Raw genomic sequence first — 21725 nt, 5'->3', positions numbered from 1 at the left:
TGTAGCTTTCCTGTGTATAATGATGCATATTTCACAAACTACAGCACTGGTGCGCATCAGAACCTGGCATCACCAAACAAACATGAGCTGACTGGTCTGGTTGAAGTATTCTCTTGCCTTGACAACTGTCATCTTTTGTTTTTCTGGGGAATTTGGGTGTTTTAAGGGGGGTTAACTTTATACCACAGTATTTAGCAACATTAGTTCAGTACTTTCAGACTTAAATGTTGAAGATTCACTACTTTTGAGTCATTTTTTTAAATCAGTTTTATCCAACCAAAATGTATTTCTTGAGATCGTCAACAGGGGAAATCAAATTCTGAGAAAATATATTGTATATGAAATGTATAGAATATATAAAGTATCTTGTATTTGTGCTTTTGGCAACACATACACACCAGTAGCCCTTATTGACTTGAAAAAGTGAAAATATTCAAAAAAATCTAATTAAATTTTTATAAATCAAATGTGATAAGTTGCAACTTTTTAGGGACATTTTTTTTGTCCTTTTTTGTTTTTTTCTTTACACTTGAGTCGGTTAAAAGTATTACTATTAATGGTGTCATAGGTAATAACATTAACATTCATATTTTCATACATGGCCAGCTGAACGACTCTTGATTTTATCCTCCAGATGTTGCCTCATATGTGGAGTGATACTGGGTTCTGATTGGCTGATAGGTGTCCGCTAAAAATCCACATCACTGTGCAAAGTGCAGGTAACCATGGCAACAACATCTGGGCTTCACTGGACCCGCGTGCGCGTGGCTAACCGTCAATAAACGGACTGCGCACCGTTCTGAGACTGGAGCACGAGTTGGAGTTTTGATGAACTTATGGAGGGTAAGTGGACTTTTCAACACAAATAAATACATATTTTTTTAACTGTTAAGCTAATTAACGTTACCGGTGCGTGGAACTGTGTTTCCGTGTCGAGTGCGTGTTGCGTTCTGCCTCCGCATCTCAACAGGTAAACTAACTTACACCTGCAAAGGAGGAGCGAGTCTTAAAGTTACAAAGAAACTCAGCATGGTGTCACGGTTTGTTTCTTACTAATAAAACAAGTAGAATAGTAGTCAGCTTAGAATAATTATGAAGCTTAAACCCCACGTTCTCACAGAAGCAGGTATTAGCTAACCTGCTAACTCCTGACCCTCGTTAAGTGTCAGTTAGGCCCACAGCCTGAAATGTACACGTATGGCTACTAGCTAGCATTTAGAACCTTGCTAGTTGCTAAAGCTAAAACCTCTAAATACTCTTGTAACTGCTTTGTTTTTTTATAAAGCTAGATCAAAGTAACCCCATTTATTCAGAGTGTAATGACAAACACAGGTCTGATGTGGGGGTGTCTGGACTCTATTATATTGGACAGAAGGGCGACACGGCTATAAAAATGTCTGACATCACCTCAGACTGCCATGGGCTTACAACAGCTCCTTTTCACCGTGGGTAATTAAAGCAAAACTAAGTAGTAGGCAACTTGTGTAAATATTATGTATTTTTGTGGAAGTGCATATCCTGCTGTTTACATTTCACTTAGGCTACAACTTATCCACCTGCATCCTCTTCACTTAGCATCGCAGATTATAGCAAGAGATGGCAACAAATGTCCATATGCAATGCAATTGACGTGGACTTTTAGTCATTTTTAAGCTTTAACCCCTATATGCACAGAGCTGAACAGTGCCCTCTACACTTAGGTTGTGCCACTGCCTCTTCCTTACTCCATGATTCCCCCTGCAAGGTTATCAGAGCAGAGTCGAGCCAGTGTCAAGCCCCCGCTGCACCGTGGGACACACCTGTGAGACTGGCAGAAAGCAACTATTTACAGGTAGAAACACTGTGTAAAGTCAATTTTCTTGTGTGTGCATTAAGGTGCATTCAGAGGCGTGTTGAGATGGTAAATGGTGCAACAGAATCATCGATTACATCTTCTGCTCCATCCCACTCCGTGCCACAATAGCTGGCTTGCACTCGCCGTGGGGGCGTGCAGTGGGAGGCTGGAAGTGGCGCAACATGAAGCGCATGAGCTGTAAATTTACACATGGGAACTTGCCATTCTCCACCAGGAGACACTTTTCAGCTTAGTAACGTCTTCTTTGATGCCTCACCTGTTGGAGCTTGGCAGCCTTATGTACAGAGACTGGGTTGAGCCACACTGAGAATCAAGGGGGTTGCTGGCAGCCCCTACTGTTTGTGCTGGAATGTGCCATGGCTTGCTTTTGGGATGGGACACCATGACCTCAGGCAATGGGATGGATGGGTGCGACTCAATTCACATAGACAAGGAAAGCAGTACTGGGAGATGTGGCGTGTGAGAAAGGACATGAGTTACAACTCAGCTTAACCTTAAAACATGCTTTTGAATGTCCACAGAGGGAGACACAGGCTAACATCCTCTGTGAAACCACACAGTGGAAAGGTATGGGTTAATGATTTGTGTTATCTCTGATTGAGTTTATTACTTTAATAACTGTCCACTTTCGAGCGCAAACATATTTCTCGTTAACTTTTGCTTCACAGGGGGAGGAGGGAGGGGAGACGTAGGACGAATGCTGTTTCTTTAAGAGAGAGGGAGGGAGAGTTAGGGAGAGAGAGAGAGAGAAAGGGAGGGACCTCTTTGCCCTCCAGAAACCAGGAAGGGAATTGAGTTGATCTGCTGCTGCTTGGTTAGCGCATACGGGGCTTTAAGCTGCACAACAGTGAGAGGGAGAGAGAGAGAGAGCTCCGGAGAGGAGGAGAGGAGAGGGCTGAGCTAACCCACAATAAGCACCACCACGGCCATCGCAGGTGAGCTAAAGGCACCCTGCCATCCCCCCGCTGTCTGCCCTGGGCCTGTCGACCAGAGGGGAGCAGGGCAGAGGAGGAGAGGAGAGAGGGAGGAATGAGGGAGGGGGACAGAAAGGAGAGCAGGGTGGAGGGGTTGGCCGATGAGGAGAGGTGGGTCGCAGCAGTAGTCCCCAGTCAAGGTTCCTCTTTTTTTTTTTTTTAATCCTTCTAAAGTACTTCCTCTGCACTGCTCTTTACCTCTGAGGGATCTTGAGGTAAAGTTTATAGGATGTGTTCAAGGCATTAACTTTTCAGGCAGGTGGAAGCACTTAGAGAGGAGGAGGAGGAGGAGGGGGATGGGGGGCTCTCGAGAGAGGGTGGGGGGCACTGAATGAGGAGAAGGAGAAACCAAAAATAATTCTACTGGACATGGCACAAGCAATCGCAAGAAAACTTTTTCGGGACAGCAGCAATTGAAATGCTCAGTGCAGGGGCAAGTTGAGTGCTGTGTGCGCAGGGCATGTCGTGGTGGCATTAGTCTGTTTGGAAGAGCAGTAACTCATAATTTAGGTCAGGAGTTGTAAGTGTGGTGAAATGTCACTCTGTCATGAGCTTGTGAATGAAATCACTTGTGATGTTTGCTTACTGCTGTGACAGTTGAGGTTGAGATGTTTTGTTTTTTTCCTCATACAAAGCTTGGCCCTGTTTGATGCCTGGTCTGTACTTTAATACCTGGCAGCCTGCTAGCAACATACAGTAGTGTATAATTCAGCCCTGAGTGCTTACGTTAGAGCAGGCTTGGAGATAGTGGGGGTGGTGAGGGCACGGAGCACTGGGACTCGTAGTCCACAGCAGGGGCTACAAAGCGAGTCATATGGGGTTTAGGAACTCTACATCCCAGAGTGCCTTGCCCTTGGCCATCCAGGAAAGGGAACAGCCGCCAGCCTATCCTGACGAGGAGGTGTGGTGAATGAGCAGCTGTCAAGCCAATGAGAGAAGGGGATGCGGAGCAGAGTTGTGGGCTGAAAATAGAGGGGGGGGGGGGGGGGGGGGGGTGGGGGGGGGGGGGGGGGGGGGGGGGGGGTGGTGGTGGGGGGGGGGGTGGTAAGTGTCTGTTTGTGTGGGATCAGGCAAGGGCTTGCCTGTATGACTAGGGCCACTCGCAAGTTTCCTGTCTGGTAGAGCTGCAGCCCTGCCCAGAGACGGAGGCAGCAGAGCTGGGCGACAGGCAGGGGAGTCAGATAGGGCCCGGGACACATTTTCTGCCTATTTGGTAAGCACACCAAAGACATCTACATACACACACACACACACACACACACACACACACACACACACACACACACACACACACACACACACACACACACACACACTGTGTCTTTAGACTGTGGCTGAGAGGACAAGAGAGGCAAGCAAAGGAAATAAAGACCATAACATGCTGTGTGTGAAAGAGAGTGTGAGAGAGATGGGTCTTGATAAAGTTCAGAGTTCTTGACCCACTTGCAGTTAAAGCAGTGAATACGGCAAATAGGTCAGTGCTGAGTGTAAGGTGCTGCAAAGACTGCTCAGGAGAATAGTTGTTGTCTCTAAGTTTTTATCACGCTAACTTTTTAACTGTGAGCGTGCAAGCTCATGATGCATCAGTGTTGTTTCCATCCTATTAATTTAATTTGTGGACTGAAAAGATGAAGACAGTTGCATGCCCTGCATCGGTACTTACGGTGTTAAAGTCATTCCACAGAGATGACTGCATCAAAATGTTTTCTACAGAGCGACCATGCTGTAGCTGACAGTACAGGAGCACAGGTGGGACACATCTTGTGACAACTATTTCCCTGGGAGGGTAAGCTGCCTCAGTTAAGTTCATGCAATATTGAAATATAACTTAAGCTCTGGTTACTTTGTGCACTTTATGCAGGAGAACACGTGTGTGTGTTTGTTGCTTGATATCAGCTTTTCCTCAGCTATACTCACACCACGGTCAATCTCATGACATCTTTTTCTCCCAGTCCACTACCCCCACCCCCCTTTCCTCACCAGCATCTTGTTAAGAGCAGATTCTAATCTCGCCTGTCATGTCCTGCCTGCTTGTGGCTCGTGGTTTTAAAGACTTCACAGCAACCCCAGCTGCCTTGCTCGATAACTAGATGCATAATTTTTAGCTTTGCATACTCGCTCAACCCGTTCTTTTAAATGTGTGGGCAAGGAGAGGGTACAAGAGAGCAAAGAACACGAAGACGCCCAAGTGCTGGGAAAAGTGTTAGGAATGCATCGCAGAAGGCAGCAGCAGACAACGCTGATGACATTTTTTTTATTGAGTTCAATGTCACAGAAAATATAAGTTACAGTAAATGTTGTCCTGATGCTGCCCTCTATGCTATTGACTAGCTACCACTATGGGAGAACAGTATGATTAGTTCAAGTGAATTCCAGCAAGAGGTTAAACTAGGACGCCATATGTGTTTGTGAGTGTGAGTGTGTGCTTGTGTGCGAGCATGTGTGTGCATCTGTGTTACCAACAATAGACTCCAGGGGAATTGCAGGGGACTTCAGTGGCTGTGGGCAGGTCCAAGACACCACCCATCAATTTGGCGGTGAGGCTGAATACAGTTTGATATTCCTGTATGTTTGTGCCTGCACCACTATGGCCTGAAACTAGCAGGTTCAGACAGACTGTGAAGACAGGTTGCGTGATGTCGCCGTGGCAGTTTGAGGTTTTATTTTAGAGTGAAACGCTGGCTGCACACAATATACTACATGTAGCAGTCATTCTGGTTTTTCATAGTTGTTTTGATGTGGTGAAATTATGTATTGTTGGCCATGTGGTAGGATACAGAGCTGAGTTTATCTGTACTTCACACCATCATCTCTCTACTGCCGTGTTTCTGTGCTAATATGTGGTGTCACATTTTTATCCACAGTTTAAATACTTTGATCGGACTCTCCCTCAGTAAATGCAGCTTCACTTCCCTGTAATGTTGGTTCCCCTGGTCAGCTGCTCAGTAATACCACAGCTTCCAGCCTGACTAGACAGACAGACCCCTCTCTGTTGTTTTACTGTTGTTGTGCTGAAGTCTAGGGGGAGTAAAGGGGCTTCTTCTGTTCTCTTCTGGACATTTATCATGGAGAGGCCAACATAACCTGATCAAATTAGAGTGGGATAGTAAGAGGCTGGGATGTTTTCAGGGTGGGGGTGAAACTAGACTAGAATTTTCCAACTTTTTCAGTTAGATGGTGTCTTTAGGTGAGGGTTTTTATATTTAAATATTCTGTAAAAACATCAAATTAGTCGAAGAGGCGGGCTTTTGTCAACAGAATTATTTATTATTATATCGATAATAGGGGTGTATTACAGAAACCAGAAGCTTTGTTAATTTAGCAGAAAGGCTAAGTGATCAGGAGGCAGATATGTGACCAACATGACACTGTCTGCATGTTGATGTAGTGAATTGGTTCGGGATGAAACAGAAGAAAAGATGGGTGGGTTGCAATAATGGATGGCGAGACACAGCAGGGTGGGTGGGTCCGTGCTGCTTTGCCTCCTCAGCAGTGGAAAGGGGAAGTGGCTGGTGTGGGGTGGGTTCTGTGCAGAGTCTGAGACAGAGATGGAGCAATGATGAGATGAGAGCGACAGATGAGAGGAAGAGAGGGAGAGAGAAAGAGAGGGTCAGACAGTAGGGACAGAGAGAGCGAGCAAGCAGAGAGCTGGTCATCTGATAACAGAGCGGGTTCTGTTACACGCTCGCCACAGACTCGCAGGAAGTCCTCCTTCCCTGCTGGGCTGCGCATGCACAGAGTGGCGCAGCCAGGGCACGTCGGGCCTGCGGACTGACCAACTGGCCAGCCTGGGTTCTGCTGAACACCACTGCATTGGGGGTGTAGCGCTGTCTCTGAAGCCATGTGATTTGGTTTTGGTCCACTTCCTGGTTGGCAGCATGGCAGTGTCAGAGCATGTCACTAAAGCTAAAAGTAACTCAGACGATGGATGTGGTTGTATTGCACTGCAACTACTGTACCAAAACATCTGTCAGAATGAAACTCATGACTTGGAATTATCCACCAAAAGACAAAAGTATAGAGTGATCTAAATTATATATTATAGGCTATAGTTATAGGTTATACTTAAAATTATGAAATTAATGAATTCACTTGATAATGTCACTGCACTGTTGTGTCTCTACATGCAGTCACCGCAAAAATTAGAAACACCTGTACAATGCAAACCATGAGGTATTCTACTCTATTTAAAAGGATCAGTTTTAGTTTTTTGCTATTTTTGTTGCCTCAATGTTGTCTCAAACTCTGCTTCAAGTTTCTTTGCTCTACCTTTTTGTGAAGTGAAATTAAACTCCTTCATATTGCTGTAACTAGAATTGAACTCATGTGTATACCTCCTGAGTGTATACCTCCACCAACAGTCCGCTCAAACAACAAAGACAAAAACACAACTTCCTTGGTGGAGGTAATTAGGATGTTGTTTTGGGTTCATTTTCCTACAGAGAAACAATTAATCAAAATAAAGTTTACACTATAATGTATCTAATACAACACCATAAACTATAGATTTAAAAATAACCTTATAATTTATTTACCATCTTTCTGCAGTTGTATAATGTAAAAACAGCACGATTTGCAATAGTGGTATTTGTCAGCTGTCATGTTGGATTGAATTACAATGTTGTTTCTTGTTTTTATGTGCACTGTTTTTATTTACTATAGCCTGTGGGTATACAGTGGGTCTGACTGATAGAAACACAGATACAGATATAGATACAGATTTCACTTTCCAGTCCCTTTGCTATCTGGCACCTTAAACGTCAGATGTTTATAAGGACATCATAAAACCCCCTGCCACCTTCCTCACTTTAAACTTTGCCCAACTAATGGGCGGTCACCTCTCACTGAAGCAGGTTACACCAGGTAACTGAATGAGATCTCTTGAGTTTATCATTGACATCTGATCCGGATTCCTAGGCCACCATGCACTCAGGAGTTATGAGTGAGCTTGTGAGTTTAACGCCCTGCCTCGCCCACTACCTTTTCAACTGGCTTTGTGTCTGTGCTTTGGCAGAACTTCCTGGTTAGTTTCTAGTGAAAAGCTGCCAGGCCTAGACCAGCCCTCCAAACTTCAGTTTTATCAGTCACTTGCCCTCTTCCTGCTTCACTCCCAATACGACCAATCAGGTTTCCTTTTCACAACTGGCAGTAGTGAGTCACTTGGCCATGGCACTTGTTCAAAATCCACTTTTCCTAGGAACTTCTACCCCCTCCCCATTCTTATTATCTTGCAATATCCTCTCGGGTCCAACTTTGAACGTTCTTGACTTAAGTGAAGTGATTTGCTTGTAGCCGGAATATAGGTCTGGACTGGCTTGTTGTCATAGAGGCCAGTTGAGATAGTCAGTAAAACAAGGCCATGATAGGAAAAAGAGAAATGATAAAAAAAAAGGGGCAGGGAAGTGCAGACAAGAGCAAAGTGCCAACCAGATCCTTCAACATGCCGTCTCATATAAAGACTTTACAGTTGTTTATAGTTCTGGCCTTACTTTAATAATAATAACAACAGTTGTTGTGGTTTAAATATATGAATTTCCCTGATGTTAAGGGAGCTACTGAATGCATAAAACCTTCACCTGTGTAGAAGTAACATACGATAGAATTGTACTCTTGCAAAAGCAATAAGATAATAACCTGCTCTGTATTTCAGTGCTAAAAGGTGGCTCATCTGTGCTCCATTTACATTTATGGTTCAAGGGATCAGTTATTCTGTTGTGTTTGTTCTATTTCTCCTTTTTAAAGTTGGATTACTCAGTAGCTTTGAATTGTATTTGAATTGCAGATTTTATGATTCAATCACTTTTTGCATGAAACTAGTAACTGAAAGTTTGGAATAAAAAGGAGAACAAAGGGGATGATTTGCATTCTAATTCAGTTGAGTTGAACCAAAAAGCACAGCACAGTGCAGTACCCACCGGAATTACTGATTTTTAATATTTTCTCTATTTTCTGGACTTTCCCTGAGTTTGGTGAAACCTGAAATTGTGGCCACAGCTGTTAAAAAGTGCCAGTAAACATAAATCTTCTCATCTATCTCAGAAACATCTGAGGTTGCACAGGGTTAACAGTTTGTTCCTTTGTATTTAGGAATGACTGGTATGTGTCAGCCAAAGACAGCTACTTTGAGAGTGGAAATTCTGCAGGCTTTCCATAGATGATACACATTGGCCAAAATAAAACTGCTTTTACTAGTTGCAACCACTGCCTGGTGTCAACGTGTTTGTCTGTGAATGACAGGCAAATTGGGTGTGACCAACTTGGCATAGATATTAAGAACACATGCACCGCACAGTCAACTGAAAAAACAGCAGAAAGGCAGACGGTTGATGGTTGTTTCGTCCCTGAAACGTAATTTTGATATCTGTCCTTGCTGCGTGTAGATATAGTGGAGGCGCTAGAGGGACGTTACGGAAGAAATGGAGGTGATCACGGCGAGGATGGGATGGGTGGACCCTGCGTTAGAGCGGCTGTTTGACTTGCAAAGCAGGCGTGGGTGCTCGAGGACCGGTCATTGAGAGAAGGCCCTTCCCTGAAAGTGGAGCGCGTGCAGGGAAACAGACAGTTACTGCGCTGCCTTGTGCTGGGCTGCGGGCCTTGTCACCCATAGGCATGAATTAGTGATAAGGAATGTTTCAAGCCATGAGGAGGTGTCAGGATCAGGTTTGTGGCACTGTTTCCTCTTTCTTAGCGCTCTTTGTGGGTTATTTGGGGACAGGTGACTCCTGCACACAGAGCAGTCCCTCCATGCTTTGTTGGCACTGAATCAAGTTTGTGTACGTGTGTGTGTGTGTGTGTTTTATCTCCTCTCTGCTCAGCGTCTTTACCTCACAAAGCCGTGACCCAGGGTCAGCTGTGTATGTCCTAGGGATAACGCAAAACACAAGCTTGCAACAATGCCCTGTGTGTGTGTGTGTGTGTGTGTGTGTGTGTGTGTGTGTGTGTGTGTGTGTGTGTGTGTGTGTGTGTGTGTGTGTGTGTGTGTGTGTGTGTGTGTGTGTGTGTGTGTGTGTGTGTGTGTGTGTGTGTGTGTGAAGAGGAGGTTGGCTCGGGTCTGGATGGGCTCAGAGATCTGTTTCCACCTGTGAAGGACGTGACCGACAGCCGTGCGGTTGCCCTTTCTCTCGCTCTTTCTACCATCTCCAATGCACTCAGCTCTCTCTCCCCCCGGTGTCGTACCTCTTTGTCTTTTTGCCCTCCCCTCTCTCAGCATATTCAGATGAGGAGTTGGATAATGAAATGTGCTCATGCCATGTCTGACTCTCCTTTTTCATCTGAGCTCTATGAAAGACATTGGAAGTGGTTGCAGTGACTTTGTGGTCAGCTTCCCATCAAAATAGAATTGAATTAAGGGAGACGTACAGTGAGGAGCAAGAGATGTTTTTTTACCCTTAGTCAAACAAAAAAGTAGTTTTAGATATTGCCTGCTTTATTTGAATGTTCAAACTTTTAGTTGAATGATCCTGTTGCCATTTTGAAGCTTTGCCTAAATTAAAAATAATTATTGACCCATTTAGGTGATCATGATAAGTTGGAACAAACGTCAGCTCTTTGCACTGGCCGGCCTCTTAGAGGTCTTTACCCAACAAAAATGTTGCCAGATCTCAAGGTGTGGAGATAGATAGGCGTCGCTTTTAACAGTGGAGAACATAACATAACAGTGGAGAGAAAAGGAGAGGTGAACGCAGGTGAGCCAGTGTGGAAGAGGACGGGCAGCCAGGTTGAGCAGGTTTGATTGCCTGGTGTAGTGCACAAACATACCAGGAGGGCTGGTCTGAAGGAATGTCATTTGAATGACCTGCTCATGTACAGAGCCGCAAACTGAACGCATCCTCAATCACCACCATCCTCAACTCCACCCTTAACCTCACCCCCCGCTGGGCCTTCCTGGCAGATGGAGAAGGGGGAGGGTTGGAGGGGGGGGGTGGCCTATATGTGTTGAGTTGCGTGTATGTGAACTTCGCGCATTCTTGATGTCTCTGTGATGCCACGGTATTTGCCTGTGTGTGAGTGTGTTAATAGAGAAATCGAGGATGGCCAAACTCCCCTCCGACTGCGCAGGCTTCAGTCGATGATTTTAATCTCCCCCCACACGTGAGCGAGGGGACAGCCTTTCCTGAAACTTGGCACACAGTACAGGGTGGGGTAACCAGCTCAGACCGGATTGACAACCTCCCTTTTTAATACTGTTCCCTCGCAGCTTGTTGCGTGTCCTCTTCCTCCTCCCATGGAGTTTTTCCACAGGGTCTGCTCTGGCAGCCCCCCTCCCTCACCCGCTCCCTCCCCCCTTTTCCTCCACCTCCCTCTCGTCCCTCCCTGGCTCTCCACTAACAGAGTGCACAAGCTGCACAGCCCAGCTCCCAGCATGCACTCTGATCCCCACTGCCCTCTGCCTATCTGTCCTCCACGACCTCTTACTTGCTTCCTTGCACGGGTGCATGCACACACACCTATAGAAGTAGGCATGTAAGGAAACATGCACCCAGCCACCTGCACACACACACATAAACATAACCATCTTCACTAAGTTATTCACACACTCTACTGTAACCGGTAACAAGTCTGGCCATATTCCACACTTTATTCCATGCCATTAGAAACTAAATGATTGCACATTTTCACACTTTTGGTGTTGTACAATTTTGTACTCAATGTGTAAACAGCCTGTTGTGCCAGTAGATTTGCTTTAAATCAATTGTAAGCAGATTGATACTCACTCAGGGCTTTTGGGTCCAGCAAAAGGGAGTGAAATGTTTATATTGTCGGTCTGGGATGCTTTAATATATTTAAAGCATACTGCTTTCAAAACAGATTTATCCATCATTCAACATATGTGGCAAATGTAAAGCATTCACTGTGTAGTTTAGATCAGGCCCACCTAACTTTAATAATTACTTTTTTGTGTGTATAAAAACACATCACAGTGAGACTGTTGATATTGGTGGCATAGATATAAAAACACATTATCACAGAAGCTAAGATATTGCTAAGATATGAATGTATAAAGAATCATCTTGGGTTTAATGCAGAGACTGTACAAGTCAGTGCACAGTTTACTTTAAGACTTGTAAACACACAAATGTGAATTGTAATTGAATTGTGTCACCATTGTAAGCACATTAACGCTCTGTACCTAAATAGAACAGAACCCCCTTAATGTCATTAGGAACACCTGTGTTTACCTCCTATTTCCTGTCACAATGGCTGCTGTGTAAGAGGTCTATAGTGTTTACGTTTAGTTTCAACTAGTTCATGCTGTGTCTCAGTGTTGTTGCAGACTGACAGATGTCTCATAGTCTATAAACATGCTAATTGCCAAACCCGTGCTAATTGCTACATAACCTTATATGACCCAACTTTGTAGTAGAGTGTACTTGTGTTTACATTGCAGACTCCCTGTATGTTGTGAACTGTTAGGAACTAAGCTGTTCTTATTCTTAAATTTTTAATTTTCAAGAATTGGAGCAGATTTGATTTCGTCTGATGACGTTGCCTTCGGGGGGGCAACGGCCAATATTTTGGGGCTTCTGTTGTTGACAGTGGATATCCGGGCCAAGACTCTGTCTTCTGTTTGCTGTACAATGTTTCCAGTCCAACAAGTCGAACATTTCTCCACACAAGACACAAACAGCCATACTCTTTCTCTGAGTTTTAGGTCCAGATGACATTTTAGCTAATCTTTTTTCACCCCTATCTGCAAATGAATGCAGATAAAAAAAAAAAAACAATACCCGATGCATTTCGGTCAATGTGTTGCACCAAAAGAGGTGCACCACCACGCGGACTATTTACCTGCAGGCAACCAAAGCCTGCTCAAATGTGATTGGTCAAACTTAAAAAGGAAAACCAGAAGTCTTTCAGCCCCAAAATGTTGTCCCTCATCTACAGATTCTTTAATTTCACATGCAGAATCTGTGTATAGAGATCATGTGTGTACTAGTATGTTGAGTTTGAAGCATTTTGGTGTAGATTTGTCACTATGGGGAATAAATTAATCAATGTTCCTCTGTCTCTCTGCTGCAGACATTTTGACATGTGATAGTAGGAAAAGCACAGGGGTAAATAATGACATTAATAACTGTGACTATTGAATAGAACATTATTAATGTCATCATGAGCACCTGTACCTGTCCTACTGTCACATGTCAAAATGTCTGCTGTGAAAAGACCCATATCCACATAATATCATGATGTGATTCTAAAAAAGTTTTCCTTTCTTTTTCTCTTTCTCCGCCATCCAATCCCTCTATCCAAACTATTTCCCACCTCAGACAGGCAGACGCACAGACGGCAGGACGGATACACGGGTGGGGGCTGTGCTAGGCGGCTCGGCGGCAGGCTGGTGGAAGATGTCGTCAGGAGCTGGTGGGAGGGGCGGAAGGCAGCTCAGGGGGACAGCAAGCGGCGGGGGCGGAGGAGGGCGAGGAGGGCCGGGAGAGGCGGAGGAAGGCCCCGTGGGGATCCCTTTCCCCGAGCACAGCGCCGACATCCTGGGCAGCCTGAACAAGCAGCGGCTCAGCGGCCTGCTGTGCGACGTGCTCCTGGTCACTCAGGACCAGGAGTTTCCTGCTCACCGCTCCGTCCTGGCCTCCTGCAGCTCATACTTCCACAAGCTCTTCACTTCAGGTGCCGCTGCCGACCAACAGAACATCTACAACATCGACTTTGTGCCAGCGGAGGCTCTGGGAGCGTTGCTGGACTTTGCCTACACAGCCACATTGACAGTCAGCCACAGCAGTGTGGCGGACATCCTTGCCGCTGCTCGCCTCCTGGAGATCTCACCTGTCCAGGACGTCTGTACTCACCTGCTGGACACCAAAGTGCTCTCCCCGCCGGTACAAGATCATTATTGAACTAGAAGTGACATGTGTTGAACATTTTTGAAATTACAGTTAACTGCTCTGCCTTTGTGAGTTGGTAACTCAAAAAGCAAATGTTGAATAGCTTGCTTTAGCCACTTATAGAATGGGTTGTCTGGTCATCAATAAATCCCTTCATTAAATAGTCAGCAAAGTCAAACTTTCATCACAGCCTTTATCAGTCTCCCTCACTATGCCCAACACACGCCCACAGACCTGTGGTTAGTTCAACACTTACTCATTCTGAGCCAATAGTTTGTGTGGAAGGACAGCATGTGCTTTCACAGACTAGAGATACAGCATACAGCAGCTCCACTTGTACATGATCAAGTATAGCTGCGGTATGTTGTGTCTGAATACTTACTGCTTTACGTAATCCCAACTTGTAACATTGCAGTTTGTGGCCACATATTTCCAATTTTCTAATGCAACATTTAGCACAAGTTTACTTTGATTAAAAAGCCAAAAACACTTCAACAGTAACACTTTGTAAAAGTTGTTAAATTGCTTAGCCAATTAGTTTTTATTTTCTGACTGAAAATGCATGTACCCACAAGCATACTTAGCCTGTGCGTGTACATGCGATCTGCTCATGCTGACAGTCATTACATTTGTAAATGTAGGTCTTTCCTGTTTTGTTAATGTTTTACTTTTTAACTACTGTGCTTTGCTATTGTACTTTTGTCTCTTTTCCTTGCACACAATTATATGAACTTACATTTTTCTCTCGCTCACTTTCTTTGTTTCCCATTGTCTCTCACTAGGCGGGCAATGAGCAACGAGATGAAGATGAAAATAAGGAGGGAAAGGGCAGAGGGGGCAAGGAGCAGGGGAACCGGGTGCGGGCCCGGGAGTACCTGGAGTACTTCCAGAGAGGGGCCCCCTGGAGCAGCAGCTGCAGCACGCCAGAGCTCAGGGACCAGCCTACACACCTGCACTTTAACCACGGCAATGGCCCCAGCAACGGGGCTCCTGGTGGCCCTGGTGAGTACTTCTCCCCCCTGGCACTCGCATTGGCCCAGGCCCCAACGCAGGAGCCAGAAGAAGAGGATGAGGATGACGAGGAAGATGAGGACGGGGAGGCAGTAGAGGGGAATGGAGCGAGCCTGGGGTCGTCTTACTACCCCCCATCCCAGAATGGGCACTTGTACCTCCCACCTGACTCAAGGCTGGGGCAGGAGACCGAAGTGGAGGACAGTGGTAGGGAGGCGATGGCGAGGGAGAGAGGTTCAGCCAGTGCCCTCCTGCAGCAGATGATGGACTCCATCGAGAGGCAAAAGGAGCGCGCAACGACCGGGGAGGACCTAGGAGATGGGGACGACCCAGACATGGAATTTTACTTGAATTATTTTAACAGCACACAGCATGATGATACATCTTCTGCTGCTGTGACACATGGTGTGCCGCCACTCTGGTTATCACGGGGCAGTACTGGCCAAGACAGAGTAGTAGGAGAGAGGGTTGTTGGAGAGAGAGGCGGCGGGGGTGGAGGAGGTGGAGGAGAGAGGAAGATGCGCTCTAAGGCCTTCCAGAAGTGCCCCATATGCTCCAAGGTCATTCAAGGAGCAGGCAAGCTACCCCGCCATATCCGAACGCACACGGGAGAGAAACCCTATGAATGCGCCATCTGCAAAGTGCGCTTTACCAGGTAAGCCTAATTAAGGAAGTGACTGCCCGATGTCACATGTACTAATAGTCTTGGACTTGGCACCATAGACAAACTGCCCAGCAGTGGGGAAACGCCACAAAGCCAAGAGCAGGAGTATTAGCATTAACCAACTTAGCTTCGTATTAAGGAGGCAACGTGGTTTGTAAATCTAAATGTTTACCTTGACTGTGGACTGACTTGAGTCCTACCCAGGTGTTATTACAATGTCACATTGTAGCTAAATGCTAATCCGAATGGCATGCAGCATATCCCAGCTCTGAGAGGGGGGTCAGGTGGTTATAAAGGTCTGTTTTATGATGACAGCCTTCATAGCAAAGTCCTGAAATTTCAGCATAGGGGTCCTATAAAAGAAGGCTGTGCCATCGTAGTTATCTAGTGGATGGTTGCTATAAAGTGCTGTGCTCTGATACAGAGGGGGATCACAGGCCCTTAGTGGTGCTACGGTTATGTGCTCCAATGCAGTAATTTGAACTTTTGATCTCTGGTTATGTTGATTATTGCCCATGGCAGAGTAGTTACACCACCCCCTCCTCTCTCTCTCTCTCTCTCTCTCTCTCTCTCTCTCTCTCTCTCTCTCTCTCTCTCTCTCTCTCGCTCTCGCTCTCTCGCGCTCTCTCTCTCTGTCACTCCTTTACCTCTCTAATGAAAGCTGCCATGTGCCGCTCAGATAAATGTGGCCAGTCTAAGGAACTGGACTTCCACTTGGTTTCCCCGTATTCAGTACACGTGTCTTTTCCTTGAAATCATTCTTGTAATGAAATAATCAGAAGACTCGTGCTGGAAATAAATGCAGTGGGCTAGTAATACCCAGAACCTCAGCTGGCATGACGGGTAGGGAAGACCAGTCTGAATTTGCCTTCAAGCTAAATTCGACCGGCAGTGGGAAGGGGGTATTGTAATCTTAATCCTGTTTGATCAGGGTTAAGAGTGTGCCTCGCATGGTAATAAATCACTCCTGTCCTTTAAATAATTCACCTCTGTCAGTGTGCCACTTTGTTCCAAGGCTCGTGTGTGTGTGTGTGTGTGTGTGTGTGTGTGTGTGTGTGTGTGTGTGTGTGTGTGTGTGTGTGTGTGTGTGTGTGTGTGTGTGTGTGTGTGTGTGTGTGTGTGTGTGTGTGTGTGTGTGTGTGTGTGTGTGTGTGTGTGTGTGTGTTCCTCTTCACCTATATACAAATTTCTTTGTTAATTTCTATATTTGGGACATGGTTTGTTGTCGACCTCAAAGGGTGCAGTGGGTTTGTTTGCTTGCTTGTATGACAGCTAATCCAATTACATGGACAGTGTATTTGTGTGTCTTTGTATGTTCAAATGGAGTTGTTGTATCCACGCTTGTTTATTTAGAAGCCCTCTGCCCTGGATGCAGAAGGGTTAGACGATTTAAGAGCTCGGGAGCTAGAGAGATAGTAAGGGCTAAAGGGGGGAGGGAGGGACAAGAGTCAGATAAAGACCAAGGCAGCCTGATAAAGTTTAGTGGACATTCTATCAGGGCAAAGTAAAAATTGTTTCAGGAAGTAATGAGGTGACTGACGTTAGATTTAGAGCAGCCAAGTCATTGTTTGGTCTTTGTGTAATTGTTGTAGAACTCATAAATTATTGGAATGTAATTATTTCATATCAGCAATTTGATTTGAGTGACACAAAATTATTATTCAAAATTCAACCAAAATATGGCTTGTGGCGGTACAACTAAAAAGACAGTCAAATGTTCATTGTCTATTATAGTTTCAAATGGCATCACTGTTGCATTGTTTACGACTGCTGTCTACACTACTCACTAATGCAGGGAAATTTGGAAACATGGCTGGTAACCTTTTACTTTGAAATCTCCAGGGAGCATTGTAGTAAATACATGCAAAAAACTGAGATGTTTGGAAGTCATTTCCAAATGCAAAATATTAGCAATCTACTAATGCAAAATATTGCTAACACTTACTGTCAGTAACAGTTCCAACTCATCGAGAAAGCAAAAACCCTGCTCTTACTTTGCATCGTTGCTATTTCTTGTTTAATATTATTTCTTGTAACTAAGTAACCAACTGTAGAGTAGACAATCTGCTTCCTGGCAACACCAGCAACAAATGCTCAGTGTATGTGAATGGTCTGTTGATATGGACAGAGATTATTTCTAATATGAAGCTAAATCGCTCATCAGGATGGAGACTTATATAGAATATAAAAATATTTATATAGATGTAGCCTTAATTGGTCAGGCTGCCCCTTGCAGAAATCTATTGGATCACAAATACCTATTGAGAACATAAAACCACCCACAGTATATTAAGATGACTGCAGGTACATGTGAAAATTAATAATCTATATTGAGTGATCTATATGTATTTATTTACATGATATGACTTGAAGCCTGGTTAATTACTGACACTGAAATGAAAACTTGAAGCCAGCTTTGTGTCCTGAGTGATTTTAATTTGTTGTGAGCCAATCCTCTAGTTCATTAAAACATTTTAAACTCTGTGTTCTGATCCGGATTCTGATTTTGTTTATTTGTCTCCCTCTCAGGCAGGACAAGCTCAAGGTTCATATGAGGAAGCATACAGGAGAGAAGCCTTACCTGTGTACGCAATGTGGAGCCGCCTTTGCTCACAACTACGACCTGAAGAACCACATGCGTGTACACACAGGCCTGCGCCCCTATCAGTGCTCAAGCTGCTTTAAGACTTTTGTGCGCTCCGATCACCTGCACCGCCACCTCAAGAAGGACGGCTGCAACGGCATCCCCTCTCGTCGAGGTCGAAAGCCTCGGATGAGGGAGCCAGGGCACCTTGAGTCCCCGTTGGGTCTGCTGAGCCCCGGCTCCGACACAGGGCCTGCGCCTCGTACCATCAGGGGACGACGGCGTTCAGAGGCAACCTCAGCGGCGGAGATGGGGGGGGTAGCTGGAGCTCATGCACACAGTCCTCAGCTGCAGGAGTTGGCTGGGGAGGCTGGGCCCTGAGACTGCAGGGGCATCAAGGACACTGCTGGATACCATAGTCACTCTGCACTGCCTGTGAGACAGGCCAGTGAACAGAGGAGAAAAAAGACGCAAAGAGAGACTTAAAAAAAAACAATTTAACAACTAACTATTCCTCTATAAACCAAATCAGGGTGTCACAAAAATCTAATCTTTATATTTCTTTCTCCTTTTACTTTAGAAAAGAGTAGACTTGCAAGCACTTGAGTCCGTGTATCTGTTAAAGAGCAAAGAACGCTTCACATCATACACCCATGACGTCCACTTTCTGGGCCATTTCCTTCTTTATAATATTAGGGGTTTTATACATTGGCATATGGGCTTAGGCAAATGTATAATAGATACGAAGAAACTCTGAACAACTATGCAGTTGATTTAGATTTTTATTGGTTTTGTCCTCACAGCCTTCAAGCTCTAAGCAAGGTGTCTGTCAAGCACCTTCTGGCTGCTGTACGGGTGAAGCGAGGACAAATCCTCCCGGTGAAAACAACTCTTTTTCTATTCTTTTGCAGGTCTGAAATGTACAGTTACCATAGAAACAACATTGCCACAATATGGCATATGCAAGGAAACTCACCACAGTTTGATGCAACAGTTTTCTCTCTCTAAATGTTCCAGAAAGACTCAGACGAGGGTTTGATTGAAGTGTTACTTACTCTATGAAATGCATTTTAAGAATCTAAGGTTTGTCTTATTGAAAAACAAATTCACCTTGAGTCGAATCCACGTTAATGGGGACTCGTCAATTGCAGGACTAGGGAAAATGAGGGGTGGAGGGATTGTGTTTTAAAAGCACTACCATTGTCAATGTGTCTGTTGGCTTGACTACATGGCCTCTTATTCCTCACAATTCTGCAATTTCAGCATTTCTGTTTTCCCTTTTGATTTTGTCTTAATTTTTTTTTTTGTCGTTCCTTTTTGTTGACTGCTTCGGGTACTTGACACTTTATAATTGTATACATGTATATACAGCAGGTGGTAAATATGACATTGTCCTTTCTTAATGCTGAGGTGTACTTACCAATCGGGTTTTTTCCTCTTAGGCTTGATGTCATATTTCTCAAAGAGTGAAGCTTGCGGGTGAACGGAAAAAAAACTGTATGAATGTTTGATGAAACAAAAAAAACATAAGTCACCCATTTGTCCTAATCACTTGACATGTATAGTTCCTGCCCAAAGGATGAGGAGGTCGATCGAATGAATGTGCTTAACTGCAGTTTTTCGGAATCTGTCCTTGTGTGACAAGGCGCGGGTAGCATTTAACCAACCGCAGGTTAAAAGAAATGGCAGGGAGCCCAAGTGAGAGAGTGACAAAGAATACGAAGAAGAAGAGATAGATGAGCACCTTTTTTTTTCTATGTTTGCACAGCTTTACTAAAGATATCCAACCGAGCGAGAGAAAGAGAGAGAGGTATATTTAAAGGAAGTGGGCTGGTGTCGGGGAAGGAGCGAGAGCAGGTTTATGTATCATGCTTATTCCAATTCTTTTGCCCTGGGGACCACAAAACCGTGAGGCAACCTGTATGATGAAGAGAGCAATAAATACCTGTCCAAGTTGGGAGGCCAAATAGGAGCGCAGCTGCAGCTGGTTGGTGGGGGGAGGGGAACAAGGGAAGGGAAGGGGAGGGGGATCTCACAATGTCTGTTGCATTCCAAAAAATAATCTCCCCCAGCTCAGCCACGTTTCCAGGCAGGAGGGGATCAAATCAGGCCTTTTCTCTCCCTCGCGCTCCCTCTGTAGTCCTCTAATGCCCCCGAACCAGCCTGGAGGGGATATTATTATATTAGAGTCTGGTGTTGCTGTGGGTAGGACGCCTGGTACTGGCAGTTTAGTGTGCGAGTGTGTTTACATGTTCGTGTGTTTGTGTGCATGTGTGTGTGCGTGGCAGCCAGGGTCCCTCTGGCCACATCATCACTGTGTGAGTCAGCCACAGCCTGTTCAAACATGCACCCTGAGCTGCCAGCCCCAATGCACTTTCTCTGCCTCACACACACACACACACACACACACACACACACACACTTGCTGAGTGCAGGTATCCTGTAGAGAATGGGAAAACACCAGAGCTGACATATCAGTTAGATATTGTCAGTGACTCCCTACATCTGGATTTGTCCATTTTTAAATCTCTAGCTGTGTTTTTGTTCTCCAAACACAACATTATTTCCAAAGCCAGCACACTGAGCCTTTGAATATAGAGGAGATCACGCATATGGGTTTCGAGCCTCCCCTATAACTTAAATAGTCGTGCTGTAGTTCAACTACCAGTCCCCTTTTGCACCTTAATTGGAAAGAGGCAGGTTATGAATGCACTTTGTTCCTGAGGAGGGCACTTTTGTCAACAAAACGGGTACTTCAGAAACAAACCAGTTGCAAATGAGATATGTCCTTTCTTCTGCCCATGGGGTTGAAGTCAAGCTCCTTTGCTGGTTCTTTTCAGTTTTTGATGACAAGCTGCCAAGAAAACGAAAAAAATGTAAACCTTAATTATGCTAAATCAGATCTCAGAAAAAGAAGCCAGACAGGTTTCAGCTACAAACATGTTGAGTGTTGTGTGACTTTACAAATGACTAAATTAATCCATGTGACTGATTTGCACTTGAAGTTAGTTGTCAAAAAAGAACATCTAGTGAGTGGTTTTTATGTCTTAATGTTAAGAAAGGGGGATGGAAGGATGAGGGAGACGAAAAAGAAAGTGTACGCTGTGTGTGTCTGTGTGTGTGTGTGTGTGTGTGCGTGCGCGTGTGCACAAGCATGCAATGCTGGCTGGCAGGCTGGAGGGTCTCAGGACAAGCTTGGATAAACAAACTTCGTGTCTACCCCATCTGTTCACCAGCTCCTCTCATAACTACACATGTTCTCCGAGGAACCACAGTGATAATAGGTCCACGGTACCACACAAGCAAAAAAAAGACCATATTGTAAAACAACTCATTGGACAGTGTTGCTTGTTTACTTCACAGCTCCCTCGGTGCACATTTGCACAACTCTTCGTTTACTCTTGTTGGTCATTGTCAGAGGTTGGCGAGGTCTTCGCAGTTTGAGTTTCTATTTTTGCTTCTCTGTTATGACAAAGACAGGGTTTATTATTGCACAGTTTGGCTCCTACAGGCAGACCAATGCAACCTGGGTAAATCGACCTGCTTTGTGATCTTCATGTATAGTGGTACTCGCCATGCACTCCTTAAAACCATTTGATGTGGCAGATTTTTTTTACCTGTTGAGACCTGTGAGCCATCTTAAACACATGTTCTGTTGGACCTTCATATTTGCCCCAAATGTCTTATGTTGTTTGTTGATTAACCAAAGCTTTTTGCCCTCGATCTTAGTCTCTATAGACTAGAAATATTGAAAGTATGTCTATAATTTATTCAGACTGGGCCTCCCCTGACTTAGCCA

The 21725-nt window shown here is 44.9% G+C and overlaps 1 protein-coding gene across 6 annotated transcripts; it reads left to right on the top strand.

Annotated features, from left to right (window-relative positions):
* The first annotated feature begins 719 nt into the window (after positions 1-719).
* Positions 720-20454, top strand: zbtb7a (zinc finger and BTB domain containing 7a). 6 transcript variants are annotated; one of them, XM_034581921.1, is made up of 5 exons: positions 720-843; positions 1745-1831; positions 13098-13661; positions 14450-15333; positions 17872-20454. In XM_034581921.1, the coding sequence occupies exons 1-5, from the start codon at positions 829-831 to the stop codon at positions 18305-18307; spliced, it is 1986 nt and encodes a 661-aa protein (XP_034437812.1). In that variant the 5' UTR covers positions 720-828; the 3' UTR covers positions 18308-20454. The 6 variants fall into 6 exon arrangements, with proteins under 6 accessions (XP_034437812.1, XP_034437815.1, XP_034437813.1 ...); XM_034581924.1 differs by lacking the exon at positions 1745-1831 and having other exon boundaries at positions 784-843; XM_034581922.1 differs by lacking the exons at positions 720-843; positions 1745-1831 and adding an exon at positions 2342-2422.
* The last annotated feature ends 1271 nt before the right edge of the window (positions 20455-21725 follow it).

Source organism: Hippoglossus hippoglossus, chromosome 4 (genome assembly GCF_009819705.1).
Source record: "Hippoglossus hippoglossus isolate fHipHip1 chromosome 4, fHipHip1.pri, whole genome shotgun sequence".
NCBI classification, from domain to species: domain Eukaryota; kingdom Metazoa; phylum Chordata; class Actinopteri; order Pleuronectiformes; family Pleuronectidae; genus Hippoglossus; species Hippoglossus hippoglossus.
Note: the sequence above shows the minus strand (reverse complement) of the source record. Positions and strands in the feature narration are given on the sequence as shown.

Excerpts from the sequence above, each read along its gene's own strand:
- zbtb7a (XM_034581921.1), top strand. Across the intron at positions 13,662-14,449 it reads CCAAAGTGCTCTCCCCGCCG|GCGGGCAATGAGCAACGAGA; the intron begins GTACAAGATCAT and ends GTCTCTCACTAG. Across the intron at positions 15,334-17,871 it reads TGCAAAGTGCGCTTTACCAG|GCAGGACAAGCTCAAGGTTC; the intron begins GTAAGCCTAATT and ends TCTCCCTCTCAG.